This window comes from Oncorhynchus gorbuscha, linkage group LG24 (assembly GCF_021184085.1).
Source record: "Oncorhynchus gorbuscha isolate QuinsamMale2020 ecotype Even-year linkage group LG24, OgorEven_v1.0, whole genome shotgun sequence".
NCBI classification, from domain to species: domain Eukaryota; kingdom Metazoa; phylum Chordata; class Actinopteri; order Salmoniformes; family Salmonidae; genus Oncorhynchus; species Oncorhynchus gorbuscha.
In genome coordinates, this window is record NC_060196.1 from 3,113,626 (window position 1) to 3,134,876 (window position 21,251).

At 41.9% G+C, this 21,251-nt stretch overlaps 1 protein-coding gene across 2 annotated transcripts in view; it reads right to left on the minus strand.

Annotated features, from left to right (window-relative positions):
- The window catches only part of LOC124012859 (TBC1 domain family member 9-like), a 28,331-nt gene extending 16,439 nt beyond the window's left edge, over nucleotides 1-11,892 (minus strand). Inside the window, exons 1-3 of one of the 2 annotated variants that reach the window (XM_046326864.1) lie at nucleotides 11,817-11,892; nucleotides 10,909-11,045; nucleotides 2,563-2,673 (exon numbers count right to left, since the gene is read on the minus strand). In XM_046326864.1, the coding sequence (XP_046182820.1) occupies nucleotides 2,563-2,673; nucleotides 10,909-11,029 (232 nt within the window). In that variant the 5' untranslated portion in view covers nucleotides 11,030-11,045; nucleotides 11,817-11,892. The other variant, XM_046326863.1, reaches the window with a different exon arrangement.
- Between the last annotated feature and the right edge of the window lie 9,359 nt (nucleotides 11,893-21,251).

The window sequence follows — 21,251 nt, forward strand, 5'->3', positions numbered from 1 at the left end:
GGCTCCCAGGAGAATGTGGAGGCATGGAGTTTCACCCATTCCTCATTTTCTTTGAGACATTACAGCATGTCGACTGAGACACTCTTCATCATTCTTACAATTGTATGCAAATTGAACATGTGTAGCATACTTGGAATCCTAACCTACTCTTCTGGACACTAAGTAGTATGGAGGTACATGATGTAAATTCAGGATCAGTGACAGACAGACGAGGGGAGACAGTACAGACAGCAGTAACAAGCTGTTCAGACAGCTAGTCAAGACTACTAGACACAACCCACCAGGCTATAAACCTAGGTGTTCTTTTAGACCGACCTAAAAGAATAAATATATATATATTTTTTTTTTGTTACATTTATTTAACAAGGCAAGTCTGTTAAGAACAAATTCTTATTTAAAATGACGGCCTAGAAAGTGGTTTAACTGCCTTGTTCAGGGGCAGAACAACAGATTTTTACCCTGTCAGCTCGGGGATTCAATCTAGCCACCTTTCGTTTACTGGCCCAACACTCTAACCACTAGGCTGGTTGTGACCAAATCAGCTTAGAAATATTGTCAAAGTGTGACCATTCCTCTGTCAAGCCCACACTGACTAATGCATGTTTTTATTACTGACAAGCTTGATTATTGCAATGCAATCCGGTCTGGTCTCCCCCCCCTCAACAAAAAAACATTGGCCAGCTTTAATTCATTCAGAATGCAGCAGCACGTGTGCTTACAAAGGCCAGGAGGAGAGCACATACACACCACCTATTTTAAAGTCACTGCATTGGTAAGCCAGTTAGTTTTAGAGTGGATTTTAAAATTGCTTTATTGATTTTTAAATCACTACGTGGGTTTGCACCTGAATACATTTCTGATATCTTAAAAGCATATGTGCCGGGTTGTCCCTCTGATCCTCTGTCACTGGCCTTTCAGTTGTTCCAAAGGTCACTCAGAACCACAACGTTTGGTGAGGCTGCCTTCAGCCACTATGGTCCTGGCCTTAGAACAGCCTCTGGACATGCTTTCACTTATGATTAAAATAACCCTATTCCCATATATAATCACATGTATTTTAATGCATTAGTCTTATGTGTACTGTTATTATAAGTTCTCTTTAAAAAAAAATTATTGTCTTAGTTATTAGTCTAGAAAACTTTCTTTTTATCTTTCTCACCTTTTATTTGTTAATCACTTTTAAACACATCCTGTAAGAAATGTGCTATATAAATAAAGTTTGATTAAATCTAGACAGCCCAGCCACTGACATTACTTGGCCATCCCCTCTGCTCGGCCTACTTTTACTACCATACATATGGTGATAAGCTCATGGCTAGAGTGCTATTGGCTAATTAGCTTCAGATATGTTACGATCCTACTTAAAAAGGTGATAATAATGACCTGCAATACAGCTCACCTTAAATTCAGGGAGAATTTTTAATAGTATTGGCAGGCAAATCCCTATTGGTGATACTGTGGCTACTTGTTAGCAGCTACTTAGTGGTAGTGAAATCTAAGAGACAGTCAAGGCAGAGCCTGCTAGCACAGAAACCTCAGTGTCCACTACCGTTAGAGGCCTCATCCGTCATCCATCTCCCCTGTAAGTAGCCCACTGCTGCTCATCTCTTAGCTACATTAGTGATGACGTCTGGCAGACAGACTGCTCTACGCTCCCTCTGTGCTGGAGGATGGGCGGATAGGGAGAGGGGAGGGAGGAGTGGTTGCCATTTCAAGGCCAGCCCTCAGGAGTCTTCTTCTCAGGGGCTTCCATTTCAGAGAGGGTCTTCTCTCCTGTTTCTTTCCCCTACTCCTTTTTCCATATGGGAGCACTCACTAAGGCAAATACACATGCTCGTAGTCACACACTATTCAAAGTCCTCCAACACGACAGACTTTTCGATCCACCATCTCAGTTCATTTAAAAACAGAGCCATTGTTCATTACGTCTGGGGAGTATAGTTCTGAAGCCCCTCTTTACTTACACAATGATCCCTCTTTAAAAATAAATCCTTCCTTTCCCGTCTGCTTGTCATGGGTCCGTGGGATTGCATTGTGGCTCCTCCAGAGTAATACATTATTTGTGTGACATAACTGCTCATGGAAAGAGGAAGGTGAAGATTGGGGTTTCTGTGATGCCACAAACCATTGTAACTAGCCAAAAGAGGTGTGATGAGATAGCCCATTTGATTGAGATCGTGTCAGTATCTTACATTTACAGCCCTGAGTTAACCTTTTAGCTTTTCCATATAGGACATTAGGGTGGTTAACCCTTTAACATGCAAAGAGAGAGTGTTAACAGATGAAGTCAGCAGATGTAATGTCAGATTTACCATGCTAGCTAATTAACTTTTAAAAAGCATGACAGCCCCTCATATTTTGAGCGAATCACCATCGATTCCCATTCCTGGTATCCGTTTCTCCCCAGTCTAGCCCTTTAAGAGCAGTGGGCCATGACGTGATGCTTGGCATTAGCAGGAAGTGAGAACATGGTGCAGGAAGAGAGGGCCTTGTGTGCAAAGGGGAGGGGGAAGAGAAAGAAAGAGCGAGAGAGAACTAGACACAGACACGCACAGTACACACCATGAGCAATGATCCAGTAGATTAGGGAGTCAGGTGTCTGGTAAAGGATTCTGTAGGGGGCCACTCGAGCACTGGAGTCCAGCACCACATCCAGTGTTCCCACCAACAGACCTGCGGTGGGAGGAGCAGGGAATACCGTGGGTTAGGGAGGGAGACACTGTGGGAATATCATGATCGTCTATACAACATTGTTTGGACGTTGAACAGATAATGCATTGATTGTCTTGAGGATGGAAAATAAAACCTGTAAGTGATCCAAGAACTTAAAACGCAAATACAAACAAGTCATGAACCCTCCCCCTAAAAAAATGACTTCAAAGCAAAAACCCAACAAAAGTGTTTCTGTTTTAGCCCATTTCGGACACGTAACAAAGCAGCCCCCTCCACCATGTGAGACAGCAGACCGTTCTGGGACATTAACCCTTGTTAGACCACTTATGCTCTCCTCGAAAGGCCCTTGATGGAGCCCTCCGGCGATGAGATCACCACTTATGAAATAGAGGGAGGAGGAAGGGGTATTTAGGACTGACGGGCAGCTGTGGCTTTCCCGTCCTGACTGCTTCATGCCCAATTTATATTATAGGACCAAACTGAGCCACACAAACCAGGACTGTGCCCGTATCTACAAAGCATCTCAGAGTAGGAGTGCTGAACTCAGACCGGTTTAGCCTTTTAGATCGTAATTAGATGGGTTTATAGGGACCTGATCTTATATCAGCACTCCTACTCTGATACATTTAGTGGATGGGGTCTGGGCTGGCCTGGTTATACATCCACCATAGTTGCTGGAACTGTGCTGGAAAAGACACAGTGAAGAAATATCCCAGCCAGCACAGTTCTGTTCTGGTTGGCACTAATGTGTGAATCTGGTATCAAAGTGGGGTGGATGGGCAGATGGCACAGAGCTCAGATTTCCCATGTGACAGATCGATGCGGAGAGAAGGTGAGAGTAAAGTCACCTGGAATAAAAAGGACGAATCCCCTATAATCTAATGAACGAGGGATGAATCCCCTATGATCTAATGAATGAGGGATGAATCCCCTATAATCTAATGAATGAGGGATGAATCCCCTATAATCTAATGAATGAGGGATGAATCCCCTATAATCTAATGAATGAGGGATGAATCCCCTATAATCTAATGAATGAGGGAAGTGGAGAGATAAAATGGACAGATTATGGACTCATGACAGCTGAAAGAAGCCAATAACTCCCATCTCTTTTAAAGAGTTGTTTTATTACCCTAATGCTCATTATCTCTGATACAGTAATAATACATGACTAGTGTCTAGCTACTGTCTATTGTGAATCACAAGATCATAAAATCAGAAGAAACTGGTACCACAATTCCAAAAAAAGAAAGAGTGGAGGAAAAACATCTGAAGTGATGAATACGCGAGTCTTGCTAAAGGCCTTCTGTTGTCGTTTTTTTATGCCTTGGGGTCTAACATGTCATCAAAGTTTGAGTGGAAATGACACTCCTTTTCCAACAAACTCAACCTTTGATAGAAAGAAGCTTTTTGGCTGCCATATTCCACAGTCGCCCTGAAACTTTATTCCCGGTGCGGGAATTTTACCATTGCCACGACAGCTTCTTGCCAGTCACACAGACAGAGATAGACGAAAAGAGCGATATGGGGAGAGAGGGGGACAGAGACAGACCGGGAGAGAGACAGACATGCAGAAAGGGAGCAAGAGAAACCAAAACAGCCAGTCTGGATGATATTCTTCACTCTATACATAATGTCTGCTGGAGGACTTCTGGTACACCACTCATCTATTCTTCCCTCCATACATAATGTCTGCTGGAGGACTTTTGGGACCACTCATCTATTCTTCCCTCTATACATAATGTCTGCTGGAGGACTTTTGGGACCACTCATCTATTCTTCCCTCTATACATAATGTCTGCTGGAGGACTTTTGGGACCACTCATCTATTCTTCCCTCTATACATAATGTCTGCTGGAGGACTTTTGGGACACCACTCATCTATTCTTCCCTCCATACATAATGTCTGCTGGAGGACTTTTGGGACACCACTCATCTATTCTTCCCTCTATACATAATGTCTGCTGGAGGACTTTTGGGACACCACTCATCTATTCTTCCCTCCATACATAATGTCTGCTGGAGGACTTTTGGGACACCACTCATCTATTCTTCCCTCCATACATAATGTCTGCTGGAGGACTTTTGGGACACCACTCATCTATTCTTCCCTCCATACATAATGTCTGCTGGAGGACTTTTGGGACACCACTCATCTATTCTTCCCTCTATACATAATGTCTGCTGGAGGACTTTTGGGACACCACTCATCTCCACTAGCTTTTCTAATGAAGACATCTGAACACAATTACATCTCTGGGGCTCCATTTCTCTCTCCCTCCTGTTCTCTCTCTGTTAATCCTATGCAGGGCGCAATAAAAGGTTAGGACGAATTCAATGAGAAATGCTTAAATAATTATAAAAGGCAAATATATTAATTATCTATCATTAACATATATTGAATATGATAAAAAATGTCTGTAAATATCAGAGTGGGCCGTTAAGAGGCAGTTAGGGCAATTCAGGTTTCACACTGGATGGTCGTATACAATATGGCCGTCGGTTCTGACAGGTGTAAGGGCTTGAGATTTCCCATCTGAACTAGGCCTATACCTGTAGTTGCACTCCCCGTGAACAAAACCCAACAGACACACTTTCAACTATCTTCACATTAGTCACCATTGATAAGGTTACTGTACAGTTATATTTATTTGTTTTAAGTGTTAACTGCAATGACAACGCAGAACAAAAACAGAGATACAGTACGAAATCAAGGAAATAGAAAATAAACTAGATGGGAGAGAACAGAACAGCTTGGCCGATATGCAAAAGGTTTGTGTGTTAGCCTCCATTTCAAAGGCTAGCACAGACACCAAAGCTGTTGTTGTTACTTGGGGCTGGCTAATGCAAGGATACAGGATCTGGGCCTTTCTGACAAACAAGTTGTGGGCATAAAAGGACATTTTCAGTTTCAAACTTCAACCGGTTGTTTCTGTTGAACAGTGTAAAGTCCAGTTCTGCACCCCCAGGGTTGCATATCTTTTGTCTGGCCGAGCACTGACACCACATTCAGCTAAGAACATGATGAGTTGACTAGTTGGGCTGGAACAAAATGTGCAACCATGGGGGTTACCTCAAGACATGGAGTTGCAGAACACTGAACAAATATCTGTGAAGCACCTCTCAGTTGGATAGGCAGGGCATGACCTGAACCCAGCGGTGTTGCAGGGATGTGTGTTAGGGGTTAACACAGGAAGCACAGGTGTCAAGCACAACAAAAGAGACCACTGAGGAGTGAGACCCACAACATCCTGTGACTTCTGCGACTGCATGCAACCTATAGCTCAAACCTCTCACTCCAAATAAGTTGAACAGTTAAGATCAACAGCAATGGAGAGGATTAGTATGCACAGTATTTTATGAAGAAGGAATTAGTGCACCCTACATCATCGTGACAATATTATTTGTTTTGAGGAGAGGGCTAGTATGCACAGTATTTTAATGAAGGAATTAGTACATCCTACATCGTGACAATATTACTTGTTTTTAATCAGAGGGCTACTTTCCCTGCTTTCCCCCTCAGAACACATGATCCTACACCATGCTATAATAACAAGAGTTAACATGAGCTACTGTACTGTGGTGTTTTGTAATGGTGAAGAGAAGGCGGACCCCAGACCTATAGCCTAGTGTTGACCCTTTAATCCATAACATGAACTTTGGGAAACCACACAATTGTCTGTGACTATATGTTCCTATACATTTGAATGTACTTTCAACACCCCACGCGTAACTAACACACACACACACACACACACACACACACACACACACACACACACACACACACACCAAAGAAAAACAAGATGTAGAGAAACTAAGCTCCAATGATGAGAAATGCTTCCTTTGTTGTGGATGGGGATGGAAAGAAACGAGCTCGAGTCTACATACAGTAGACTGGAGAACAGACCAGCATCATGTGATGTTTTGGACTTTTTATAGATTGGAGAAGCCAGGAAACAAGGTCAGAAGCTGGGCTGCCTATTGTTATTTAGAAAAGCTCCATTCTCTCTTCAGTTGAGACGGCTAGTTCCTACTTTCCACTCGAGTGGAAAAAAAACATCTTTGAGCAAAAGCAATCGGTCTCATCCTACTTTGTTGGGTCTATTTCAGTGTTTCATTTGGAAAAATGTATAGCAGTGGAGGGGAAGTTCCTATGGGGATTGAAGGAAGGGTCCCACCCTTGCTTTGGGGGTCTGAGTTCCCTGTCAGATATTTCTTATGGAGGACTGAGAAGCTCAGTACTGGTGACTTATTAAAAACGGATTTTCTACTCCAAAAATAAACATAAAATACAATTATCCTGACACCATCTAAAATATAACTTCCACATCCAGAATTTAGCGCAATAACACAAGTAAAATTATTTCGGAAAAAATATTATGACATATTGGACAATGCATATAGTCTATGCATGGTCCATATTATCAGGTATGCTATTAGCAATAAGCATTATCACTTGTAGCCCAACTGATGCAGAGAAGAGCAAATAAATAGGTAGTCCCATGCTTCAGCCTGTCTGCAGTTACCCTATTTGGCTAATCATTAGCCAATTATTTTATGCAGAAACACAGTGAATATAGTGTAGAGCTAGCTACCTGGTAGGGTAACCCAGGGTAACACACACACCTGTACTTGAGGTAGGGTGGTGTTTTACCTCAAAACTATCCTACAATTGACCAGTGTTACATTTATCCCAAATGTCCCCCATGCACTAAAAACTGCCTGGTGCAGTTTGTGCATATTTAGGAGTTGAGAAATACACATGCATCGACTGCTTGTCAGAATGCATGTTTCCCTCCTTATGGCACTTGTAACTTGAATGTGCCACAAGAATAATATTTATCTTGCATAGAACACAGAAAAACAAGCCGACTATAAAAGACAAACAATTATATTATGGGGTTACCCGATTTTTATATTCATGACTTGTTTGTTTGCAGAGGAAAAGTACATGTGGACAGTTCTAGCATTGGCAGAAATATTTCTCATGTTCCATATTTTTTGGGACGTGGCAGTAATGATTTTGCTGTGGAGCAGCACCACAGCAAAATGACTACAGCGGAAACACTGGTCTATATTCTCCCAAGTACTGACACTGCACCTCACTGGCTGAGAATCAATATTGTTTCAAAGAACAAGAACCTGATACGAAGTAACACCATACATGTTATTTTAAGTCATGTTTCTCTAACCTAACCCCCTGTAACACAGCTGTAGTGTTATCCCTTTTCTTCTTTCCCAAGCCTCAATGTGTACCTCCAGGTCAGAGGTCACCAGATAAGATCGATAGGTGACGTAAAGCAGCAGATGATTGTGTGGGTAATGTTCGATGGTCAAAGAGGTCGATGGTTAGAAGTCTAGTCCAAGTGTCTATTGAGGGCGATGTCATCAGGTCTACGTGATGTTAGTCACCCAACACATGTAGGCCTAGTAGAGTTTCAGGTCATAACGACTCCAAAATGTCACACTATTGTGAAATGTTAGGTAACATAGGTTGGCTTATTGTCCCTTGGATAGTGTTATGTTTTGCATTGAAAGTATCAGGTGAATAAGCTCCAATCCAACATTTGGGGTGGAAGGTAGCCTAGCGGTTAGAGCATTGGACCAGCACCCGAAAGGTCGCTAGTTCTAACTCCCGAACTGACAAGGTGAACAATCTGCCCATGTGCTCTTGAGCAAAGCATTTAGCCCAAATTGCTCCAGTGTCGCCGTAGATAATGGCAGACCCTGGCAGAGACACCACTCTCCAAGGGAGTCTCAAGGAGAGTGGGGATATGCAAAAACAAACATTTCCAATTCACCTGCGTATTAATACACAATTGTACAAGTGGGAAATAGAACAATAATAAGCATCTACCGAATTACCATCGTCAACACTTCACAATTGAAGCTTGACATTTTTCAAATTTTAGGACTTAAGATTGATTTTAGGGGAACTAGTCATCTATAATGAAACCATACTATATTTTCTGTTTCTCAGTCTCTATAAATCAATTAAAATAAAAAAAATTATAATGTTGACTTTTCCTCATGTCAAGTAGCCTCATAAATATGGCTATAAATCAAAAAGCGTTGGCCCTGGTGCCCTTCCATATGCCCCAGGAGGACCAGGTGCTCGCTTGGCTTTTTCTGCTCGCTGAAAATGGGTGTTTACTGGGCAGTGCCAGTCATTGTGCCCAGGCTCGCTCTTCTCCTCAGCAGGCCAACTGGCACACCACACGGTCCGCTCAGTATTCACATAACAATGACATCATCACATATCACCACCGCACGCTTTGTGTCGCTATCCCGAGACAATAGGGAGAGGCAGAGTGTTGTTTCGGGGACTAACTTTCAGTCGCTGGCATGCGGGGAAAAATTATATCTCCGTCCTTCAGTAAAATGTCAGAGAAATGTCTTGTTGCTGACCAATGAAGTGAGATACTTGCAGGGCATTTTGTCTCCCCTTGTCATATTCATTACTGACTGGCTGACACTGAAGAGGGAGTGACTGACTGGCACTGAGGACAGCAGCACACAGTTCAACTCTCTTTGACCCACCATGACTGCGACGGCCAGTCTAGTCAAAGCAGGGCTACATAGATACTGTATAGAGAGGGCTATAGATATATTCATACAGAGTCATCTCTATGGCTCAGAGTCAAAGACTTGGACTGAATCTACTGTACCTATAGTGAACCTGACTGAATTTCAACTGATCGTGACTTTTTTAAACAAGGTAGCATCATTCGTAACCCATTTTCATATTTTTGGATTCTCAGTTGCGATGAATTCAACAGACAGACTGAATCCAGGTCAGCCTGATTGGGATGGCACCCTATTCCCTACATAATGCACTACCTTTGACCAGATCCCCGGTCAACAGTAGTGCACTACATAGGAAATAGTGCACCATTTCAGATGTAGACACAGTCGCCACCACCTATGGTCCTAAAATGATTGCTCCTCCCTGATGTAGCAGTCCTCCTAGTGACTGTGGACTAATTTGGATGGAGTGAGTGAAGTAGTAGAGGAGGAGATGAGTAGAGAAAGATGATTCAGCATGTACTACTCCTGCCGGGAAGAAAGAGTGTGCCTTTGCTCTGCGTGTCTCCTTGTGTATGGGTTGTCTCGGTGGCATTCAAAATTCAGTACGGGGAATGACACATCACCAGCCATTTTAACATTCCCTGGGCGTGCTGGGCTCTAATCAATCACAGGTTCATTTCCATTTATTGGAGCCTTTTAACGGTCCCAAGTGCTGGAATTTGTCTTCCCTGTCAGGGGAGATGTGTCCAGCCTTATGTTAGCTAGCTAGTAGCCTAATAAGATTACAATTAGAGTGAACTAAGCACAGTCAATGATTATCTATTTAACAAATCTATGCATTTCTTTCCTTGTTTTATTAATGGTTTAATGGGTATTTAGAAGGCTTACTCTTTGCAACAATATTAGTTACAATTTTCCAGGATCACCTAAAGTACAAGGCCTACATAAATAGCCCAGATCTTGGGATGCTGATCAATAGGGTACATTAGCTGCTGAATGCCCACTAGCTCCATTGTATGTTGTTCTATGGGAGGAGGTCCATTAACATACAACGATGACCCTATGACTATTCTGAGCCTAAAACCTCATTCAGATAAAATCACACCTGCATGTGTCTAGTTATAGTAGCTCCCGAGTGACACAGCGGCCTAAGGCACTGCATCTCAATGCTAGCGGTGTCACTACAGACTCTGGTTCGATCCCGGGCTGTATCACAACAGTCTGTGATCGGGAGTCCCTTAGGGCAGCACGCTGGGCGGCATCCGGGTTATGGGAGGGTTTGGCCATCATTGTAAAATAAGAAATTGTTATTAATAGTTAAATAAAATATATAGTAGTAGGGGCTATTAGGGTCACGTGTCTATTCATTCATACAGGTCTACATCCCCTCATGCCATTGTCATCCCTTTGATACTCGAGTGACCTGACCCCAATCCCTCACTACGCATGCAATCTTCTCTCCATTACTAAACATCCGTGAGGCATGAATAATCTCCCAAACCAAGCGAGAGACCCGGCCAGGGGACAATAATTTGTCTTGGCACTGCTTGCACACCAGCTGTAATAGCGTTAAATAATCCTAGCCACGTATCTCTGAACTCGACGATGAAACATTCGTGGAGTTGAGCTATGCTTGGCTACAATAATCTATGATTTGGAGACTAGGAGAGAGAAGCAGAGCAGAGACAGTTATATGTATCTCACCCGCTAGTCCTCCTCTGCCGTCCCCGTGGCCCTTGCGTTTCTGGAGGATGAAATAGGGATTTGCTCGCTCGGTTATCCACAGCGCACCCGCCTGCAACACCTCTTCAGGGTGCACCCACATCCTCGTCCAGTTGATTCTAAAAGCACATCAAATCCAGTTGATTCAGGCGGTGCCTGTCAAATTAACTGGAATGCTGATTCGGTCTGTCCAGTGGCTGAGACTCGATGCAGGTCAACCGAATAACGCGTACAATTGGACAACGACAATTTGGTTGCAGTGTAGGTATACAACTATGACAGCATAAAGACACTATCTATTCGTTAAAAACACGCAAAAATAAAATACGCTCTCCAAACATCATGCAAAAAAATTTGTCTGCAATACACTCAGTGGATCTCAATCACTAGGTGGCACAATAACGCGGGTATCGCATTAAAACAACCGAATCTTACAGATTTCTGTAGGGGTGGATCTGAGAGCGACACTTCGGTTCGGTCTTTGTTGTTTATTGTCTGTGTTGTAACCGCTGTCAGGTAGATATCGATGCCGCCGACGAGTCCTCGTTTATCGGTCGCCAGATATTTCAGAATAAGCGATGGTTGGACGCTAAATAATGTACCCACAAGCACGTTATATCCATTAGGCTATTTACAACCTACTATCCAACATATATGTATGCTGCCTGCCTCCTCATCGAACAACAATGTAATTTAATGCAACCCACTCTCTACTGCCGCTACCGCACAGCTCCGTATCAACAACACGCGTCATAGAGTGGCCACATCGTTACGTTAACTTTGTGGGAGGTGGTTGCATAATTATAGCCTAGGCCCTACGTGGTAATAAAGTAGGAATTCAAATGACTAAAGTTGTTCATCGATATGACTTGGCTACTTTTTACAAATACCAGGTTTCGAAGCTGTCTTCAGGAGCAAAGCTGTCACTGCCGGCTCTCTCTCTCTCTTGCATTTGTTGTTTTTGCCACCTGTTACCAATTAGTGGATCAATTGTAATGGTTTCCATGGTTTCTTTCATCTGTACTTTTTTCTTTAATGCAAATATCATCAAAGCAATTTTATAAGCAAATACAATTGCCATAACTTACACCTATGTCCAGTGGGTAGCCTATAGGGGATTTACAATGACATGCCACACACATTTGGGATTTCTTAAAAACTTGAGAAGGGGGTGTTTAAGAATGAAAACGTTGAATTTGTAAATTCCCAGTTAGGCAGATGGCTGAAAAGGTACACGAAAATAATATCCAGTTTAAAACATCAGTTCCTTCAACACCACACACCCACAAACCTGTCAGACATGAGTCAACAAATGCTTGTGTGTCAACAAACAAATATGTGGTAAATATGTGGGAGTTGATGGAGAGATAAATGGTTTATATTCCACAACGTCTCTTCGTCTACAGTATGTGGTCCATGGTCTGCTAAAGGCCTGTACTTAACTGTGCTTGTTTATATATATATATGTGTGTGTGTGTGTGTGTGTGGGGGGGGGGGGTTAGCTTTGCTAAACTGACTGCACTTTAAGGATTCACAGATTCCATCGACGCGTGGGAGACCTTGTCTGAGGTTGCTCGACTTTCTCTCGACAGACCACATTAAGTAAACTCGGAGCTGCAGAGATGAGACCGATGTCACTACACTTTCTGTTGTTGTCGGTTTAGACTGAGGCTGAAGGTAGGGACAAGCAGATGTGCATAGTGCACTATTTGTTTTTACCCTCCACCTATTCACCAGTAACCACAGCGGGGCTATGTCAGGGGCTCTGTTCAGTCAATGTTTGTGTACATAGTCTGGAGGAACAGTTTCATCCACAGAATTGGGGGATGGAAACTTGACATTTAGGACTAACAAACAAACCCACTGACATAATACAGACTCAAAGGGACCCCCTAAATATGTGTAATTGAGTTCACAAGATCCAATTTCCAACTGAAGTTTACTCTGTTCTCTTTTCTCTCCTAAAGATACTCTTCCACTAGATCGAAAAGTCCCTCTTAGTTTCACCCTTTTTCATCTGCAAAACTTCTTGTGTTTTTAGCCTCAACTTTTATTCTGATAATGCTCAAAAGCACCTTAAATTTAGGGCAGGATTCAAGTGAGGTTTACCATTTACATTTACATTTAAGTCATTTAGCAGACGCTCTTATCCAGAGCGACTTACAAATTGGTGCATTCACCTTTCTGCCATTTAGTGGGCAGAGGGGCAAATTCATGTATAATTGGATTAGGTTTATGTGTAGACTTGATTAAATGTTATGCTACACAAAAATAAATAACACATTTTTCTAAACTAATCCAACCAGTTAGTTAGATTTTTTAATCCCATTACTGAAATAGTTGTCTGTTTAAATGGCTTAGACTTCTATCTCCTACTGAGACAAGCTCTCCTGACAGAGATGGGGATTTCTTCAATGTTTTTTACTGTCAAGCAGACATCAGGGATTGAGGCTTTCAAGCTTCACTCTCAGTCCCAGTCGAGTTAAACCCTTCATGGTTGAGTTGATCGTGGAGAGCTGCTTTCTGCTTGGCAGTAGGGCCTTCCTCCCTGCCTTCTCTTACCATCACAGAACCAAAACAGAACTATCTGTTCCATAACACATCCTCATATCCCCATTTTAGAAGCAGTCCTTCCCTTAAAAAAACAGAAGCAGAACTGAAACAAGGGTTCCCATTCTAAGGAAATGTTCCTTTTCCTCTCCTTGTTCTGTTGTGAGCTGTCAAAACCCCAAAATCAAGACAGTGGTGCTACGGTAAACACTCCTTGAAGGAGAAAACACCTAAAGTAAGGATTTCCTCAGTATAGAACTGAATAAGGAAAGGGGAAACCTAGTCAGCTGCACAACTGAATGCATTCAACCGAAATGTGTCTTCTGCATTTTACCCAACCCCTCTGAATCAGAGAGGTGCAAGGAGCTGCCTTATCCCATGTCATCGACGCAGTTGTTGTTTAACTGCCTTGCTCAAGGGCAGAAGACCAGATTTTTCCATCTTGCAGACTCGGGATTCAAACCAGAGACCATTCAGTTAATGGCCCCACACTCTTAACTGCTGGGCTACCTGGGCATCCCAGAATAGCATAGTTAGGGTATGTCATATTTTGGCTATTTCTAGGGTGTAGGCAGTGGTGTAAAGTACTTAAGTACAAATTCTTTAAAGTACTACTTAAGTAGGTTTTTGTGGTATCTGTACTTTACTTAACTATTTATATTTTTGACAACTTTCACTTTTACTTCACGACATTCCTACAGAAAATAATGTACTTTTTTCTCCATTAATTTTCCCTGACACCCAAAAGTACTCGTTACATTTTGAATGCTTAGCAGAACAGAAAAATTGTCCAATTCACACACTTATCAAGAGAACACGTGGTCATCCGCCTCTGGCTATCATTACATTTTCAAAACAAGAAAATGGTGCCACCTGTTTTGCGTAATATAATGAATTTGAAATTATTTATACTTATACTTTGACTTTTGATGTTTAAGTATATTTGAGCAATTACATTTACTTTTGATACATACAGTGGGGCAAAAAAGTATTTAGTCAGCCACCAATTGTGCAAGTTCTCCCACTTAAAAATATGAGAGAGGCCTGTAATTTTCATCATAGGTACACTTCAACTATGACAGACAAAATTAGAAAAAAAATCCAGAAAATCACATTGTAGGATTTTTAATGAATTTATTTGCAAATTATGGTGGAAAATAAGTATTTGGTGAATAACAAAAGTTTCTCAATACTTTGTTATATACCCTTTCTTGGCAATGACAGAGGTCAAACGTTTTCTGTAAGTCTTCACAAGGTTTTCACACACTGTTGCTGGTATTTTGGCCCATTCCTCCATGCAGATCTTCTCTAGAGCAGTGATGTTTTGGGGCTGTTGCTGGGCAACACGGACTTTCAACTCCCTCCAAAGATTTTCTATGGGGTTGAGATCTGGAGACTGGCGAGGCCACTCCAGGACCTTGAAATGCTTCTTACGAAGCCACTCCTTCGTTGCCCGGGCGGTATGTTTGGGATCATTGTCATGCTGAAAGACCCAGCCACGTTTCATCTTCAATGCCCTTGCTGATGGAAGGAGGTTTTCACTCAAAATCTCACGATACATGGCCCCATTCATTCTTTCCTTTACACGGATCAGTCGGCCTGGTCCCATTGCAGAAAAACAGCCCCAAAGCATGATTTTTCCACCCCCATGCTTCACAGTAGGTATGGTGTTCTTTGGATGCAACTCAGCATTCTTTGTCCTCCAAACACGACGAGTTGAGTTTTTACCAAAATGTTATATTTTTGTTTCATCTGACCATGTGACATTCTCCAAATCTTCTTCTGGATCAACCAAATGCTCTCTAGCACACTTCAGACGGGCCTGAACATGTACTGGCTTAAGTAGGGGACACTTCCTGCACTGCAGGATTTGAGTCCCTGGCGGCGTAGTGTGTTAGTGATGGTAGGCTTTGTTACTTTGGTCCCAGCTCTCTGCAGGTCATTCACTAGGTCCCCCCCGTGTGGTTCTGGGATTTTTGCTCACCGTTCTTGTGATCATTTTGACCCCACGGGGTGAGATCTTGCGTGGAGCCCCAGATCGAGGGAGATTATCAGTGGTCTTGTATGTCTTCCATTTCCTAATAATTGCTCCCACGGTTGATTTCTTCAAACCAAGCTGCTTACCTATTGCAGATTCAGTCTTCCCAGCCTGGTGCAGGTCTACAATTTTGTTTCTGGTGTCCTTTGACAGCTCTTTGGTCTTGGCCATAGTGGAGTTTGGAGTGTGACTATTTGAGCTTGTGGACAGGTGTCTTTTATACTGATAACAAGTTCAAACAGGTGCCATTAATACAGGTAACGAGTGGAGGACAGAGGAGCCTCTTAAAGAAGGAGTTACAGGTCTGTGAGAGACAGAAATCTTGCTTGTTTGTAGGTGACCAAATACTTATTTTCCACCATAATTTGCAAATAAATACATTTAAAATCCTACAATGTGATTTTCTGGATTTTTTTCTCATTTTGTCTGTCATAGTTGAAGTGTACCTATGATGAAAACTACAGGCCTCTCTCATCTTTTTAAGTGGGAGAACTTGCACAATTGGTGGCTGACTAAATACTTTTTTGCCCCACTGTAAGTATATTCAGAACCAAATAGTTTTAGACTTTTACTCAAGTAGTTTTTTACTGGGTGACTTTCACTTTTAATTGAGGAACTTTCTATTAAAGTATCTATACTTTTACTTAAGTCTGACAAGTGCTACTTTTTCCACCACTGGTGTATGCTACACCTACATCAAAAAGGGCAGTTTATTTTTAGTCATTGACAGATTCGTTCCACATTCAAAGAATGAAGGGGGGTTTTGAGAAATGGAGAAGACCACATGCAGATGAAACGGGTCGAATAGTGAAGCCTTGAAGAAAGAGGAGAACAGTCGGCCTGCTTGAAGATGATGTGTTATTGTTGTTGTCTGTATTATTACCTCTAACCAGTGGTGGAAAAGGGTATCCAATTGTCATAATTCTGTAAAAGTAAAGATAGCGTAATAGAAAGTTCCTAATTAAAATTCCTGGCCTTCTAGGCAGAGTTGCAAAGAAAAAGCCCTATCTCAGACTGGCCAATAAAAATAAAAGATTAAGATGGGCAAAAGAACACAGACCCCGGACAGAGGAACTCTGCCTAGAAGGCCATCCCGGGGTCACCTCTTCACTGTTGATATTGAGACTGGTGTTTTGCGGGTACTATTTAATGAAGCTGCCAGTTGAGGACTTGTGAGGAGTCTGTTTCTCAAACTAGACACTCTAATGTACTTGTTCTCTTGCTCAGTTGTGCACCGGGGCCTCCCACTCCTCTTTATATTCTGGTTAGAACCAGTTTGCACTGTTCTGTGAAGCGAGTAGTACACAGTGTTGTACGAGATCTTCAGTTTCTTGGCAATTTCTCGCATGGAATAGCCTTCATTTTTCAGAACAAGAATAGACTGATGTGTTTCAGAAGTTATTTGTTTCTGGCCATTTTGAGTCTGTAATCAAACCCACAAATGCTGATGCTCCAGATACTCAACTCGTCTAAAGAAGGCCAGTTTTGTTGCTTCTTTAACCAGAACAACAGTTTTCAGCTGTGCTAACATAATTGCAAACAGGTTTTCTAATGATCAATTATCCTTTTAAAATGATAAACTTGGATTAGCTAACACAACGTGCCATTAGAACACAGGAGTGATGGTTGCTGATAATGGGCCTCTGTACGCCTATGTAGATATTCCATTAAAAATCTGCCGTTTCCAGCTACAATAGTAATTTACGTCTCCACTGTATTTCTGATCAATTTGATGTTATTTTAATGGATTTTTTTTGTGGTTTTTCTTTAAAAAACAAGGACATTTATAAGTAACCCCAAACTTTTGAACGGTAGTGTAAGTATTCACACCCCTGAGTTAATACATGTCAGAATACCCTTTGCCAGTGATTGCAGCTGTGCATATTTCTTGGTAAGTCAGAGCTTTGCACCCCTTGTTTGTACAATATTTGAAAGAAAATGACATTTCTTCAAGCGTCGGGAAGCAAGTTCAGGGAGTGAGTGTTAAGAAAATAAAGGGAACATAATACTAAACAAGGAACATTAACCCCACACAGACATGAAACAGAAACAATGACGCCTGGGGAAGGAACAAAAGGGAGTGACATTCAGGGAAGTGATGGAGTCCAGATGAGTCTGACGACGCGAAGGTGCGCGTAACGATGGTGCCAGGTGTGCGCCATAACGAGCAGCCTGGTGACCTAAAGGCCGGAGAGGGAGCACACGTGACAGTACCCCCTTCCAGCTGCAAGACGCCGACCAAAGGGACGATTCCCGAGATCAGGAACGGACCGATCACCTCTGCTGAGGCGCAGGAAACCTGTCGCCGGTTTCCTGCGGAGGCTGGGGAGCCTGGCGATCTGTCTGAGGCATGCAAGCCTGTAGCAACTCCCGGACACGAAGTCCTTCCCACATTCCCACTTCCCTTAGGTGAGGGAATGTGTAACAATCTGTATAACAATGTGCACTGAGACGGGAACCAAGTTCAGGGAGTGAGTTTTTTAGTTAAATAAACGGCACATAATACAAAACAAGAAACCGAAATAATGACGCATGGGGAAGGAACCAAAGGGAGTGAGATATATAGGGAAGTGATGGAGTCCAGATGAGTCTGACGATGCGCAGATGCGCGTAACGAAGGTGGCAGGTGTGCGACATAACGAGTAGCCTGGTGACCTAGAGGCCGGAGAGGGAGCACACATGACAAAAGGTGAATTTGTCTCCCAGTGTCTGTTGGAAAGCAGACTGAACCAGGCTGTCCTCTAGGATTTAGTCTGTGCTTAACTTTATTTATAACGTTTTTACCCTTTTTTCATGATACCCAATTGGTAGTTACAGTCTTGTCCCATCGCTGCAACTCCCGTACGGACTCGGGAGAGGCAAATGTGGAGAGCCATGCATTCGCCGAAACACGACCCTGCCAAGCCGCACTGTTTCTTGACACACTGCTCGCTTAACCCCGAAGCCAGCCTTACCAATGTGCCGGAGGAAACACTGTACAACTGGCGACCATGTCAGCGTGCATGCGCTGTGTTTGAAATTCACTGTTCAACTAAGGGACCTTACATATAATTGTATGTGTGGGGTACAGAGATTAGGTAGTCATTCAAAAATCACTGTAGCCCTTTCCTGCAGTCAATGACCAAAGCACCCTATTGGCCTCATGGGTGGAATGTTATTCATATGATTCATAGTTTTATTATTATTATTTTTTTAAACAGACAAATGACATTGTTTCTACAGTTTTGTTATATTTCGGTCTTCTGTGATGTATATGAAGTCTAATATTGGGATGCAAAATCAAAATGTAATACATCAACTCTATATCTGACATGGTATATGTGACTTTTTTTAAAGCCAATAACCATGTCTGTGAGGTATATACTTTGTTTCAATGTAGATTTGTTTAAGACTACCAATAATCACGGTGACCCTGATTTAGCCCACTACAGTATTAAACACTATTGCACATAGTGAGTCCATGCAACCTACTGTATTCTGTGATTTAAGCACATTCTTATTCCTGAACTTATTTAGGCTTACCATAAGAAAGGGGTTGAATACTTATTGACTCACGACTTTTCAGCTTTTCATATTTAATTGATTAGTTATATATATATATATATATAATTCTACTTTGGCATTACGGGGTTATTTTGTGTAGGTGCTCTAACCACTACAAAGTATCATGAGATGGCTGTTGTTGATGTGTTCTGTGTCATTCTGTGTTCTTAGTCATTCCCTTAAAGTTCCCCCATGTCTCTGATACCAACATAATGAATGTCAGCTAGCTGTCAGATACTGCAAGAGATACATATTTCACAATATGTTTACTATTACCAAGGCACCTGACCACTGACCGAGGGCCAAATTCATACGGTCTTGTACAAATACTGCACTGTGGATTTGATTGAATTGAATCCAAAAGGATTACGTCAATAGTTTTACGTCTTGGCAAATCCAGATCAAATGGAATAGATTTGGTAATTTCATATGTGGTGGCAATGGCATAAAATACTTCTAGGTTTCCTACTTCAAAACGGTAAGGAAAGTGATTAGATGGAGACATGGCCTAGTTATTTCCAGTGAAATCTCCCTTCCCAAGGCTGTGCTGTGGAAATGCAATGACCTGTCACCTTACTACTGTACAAAAATACTCTCTAGAGGAAATATACCCTCTCATCTGACCTCATGTAGGTTTACTGTATCTATCTCCATCTGTCCATATGAACACAATGGTGTGTGTGTGTAGGCTACTGTACTAAACAACAGTCTGTCATTCTCAGATCCTCCTGGTATCCAGCCTCGCCCAGAAACGTTGTTCACGAAATATGTGGTCAATCAGATTTTTCACAGAAGCACATGTTGTTTTATGGCTACATTTCTCCATGGTTCATAAAACGTTTGTTACGAGTCTTGTGTTCAAATCTAACTCCATATTGATAACTTGCTGTATTTTGGGCGTTCAGAATAATTACACATCAATAGTGGCAACGCAACAAGCCTGAGACTTTATGGCTCGGTTCCAATATCCACACTAACATATCTCTTAGTATGAAGCCCTATTCGGCATGCATTCAGGTGGTATGCTAGTGTGGATTTACCCAGAGCCACCTCAACACTGTAGACCCACCGGCAGGTCAGATGCCCTAACAATAAGATTGACACTTAGAAATACTTATTGAACCTTCCAGAATACAGTTCAATGCATATAATAATATACTGTCTCTGTTCATGGGGTTGCTGTTTACACTAAAATACATAGAGCAGGGTTTCTTATTCACAGTTTGTGTGTGTGTGATATCTGTTAGCCCTCATCATGTATCGTACATGTTCCTGGGTCTAATTATACCTGGTTATAACACAAACTGTATGTACATGTAGTATATAGTATTGTTCATTATATGTCACTTTATTCCTAGTTATATGTACATATCTACCTCAATTACCTCGTACCCCTGCACATTGACTTGGTACTAGTACCCCGGGTATATCATTACTCATTGTGTATTATTTGTTTTATTATTATGTGTTTTACTTTCTATTATTCCTCTATTTTCTTTCTTTCTGCATTGCTGCTAAGTGAAGGGCCCGTAAGTAAGCGCTTCACTGTTGGTCTACACCTGTTGTTTACAAAGCGTGTGACAAATAACATTTGATTTGAGTTTATGTGAAACTATTATTAGACTGCATTTATCTAGACTTCCATTCATTGGAAAGAATGTGATTAATTGGGACGTATATAGGGCCTATGACGCACTCATCCTGTATTCTCTCTTCCAAAGGCTAGCATGATGATAGACATGTAGTAGGATACAGTGCTCTCTTAAGGTCAATTTGAAGAACTGCTTGCAATATGTAATCCCAATATTTACCCAGCAGAGGGCAATGTTTAATCGATTACAGGTCACAGACCCACAGCTATGATCATGTTATTTTTCTGCAATGTGTCTTGACAATATTATGCTCTAATTCGAAACCCCCAATGTAAATTTACCAGTCAAACTTCCCTATTATTATGCAATGTAGAAAATAGTCCAAATAAAGAAAACAATATTGAATGAGTAGGTGTTCTAAAACGTTTGACCGGTAGTGTATATATATTTGTTTTTTTTACTAACAACTTTGGTGGGAGAAAATAAATAATTCGAGGTCGCCTATTGCCGATCCCTGTATAGGCGAACACTAGCCTTTATTATGGGGGACAGGTTCGACTATCTTCGTGATCCCCGCCCAGGTCACATGTTTAGAAAGCTTG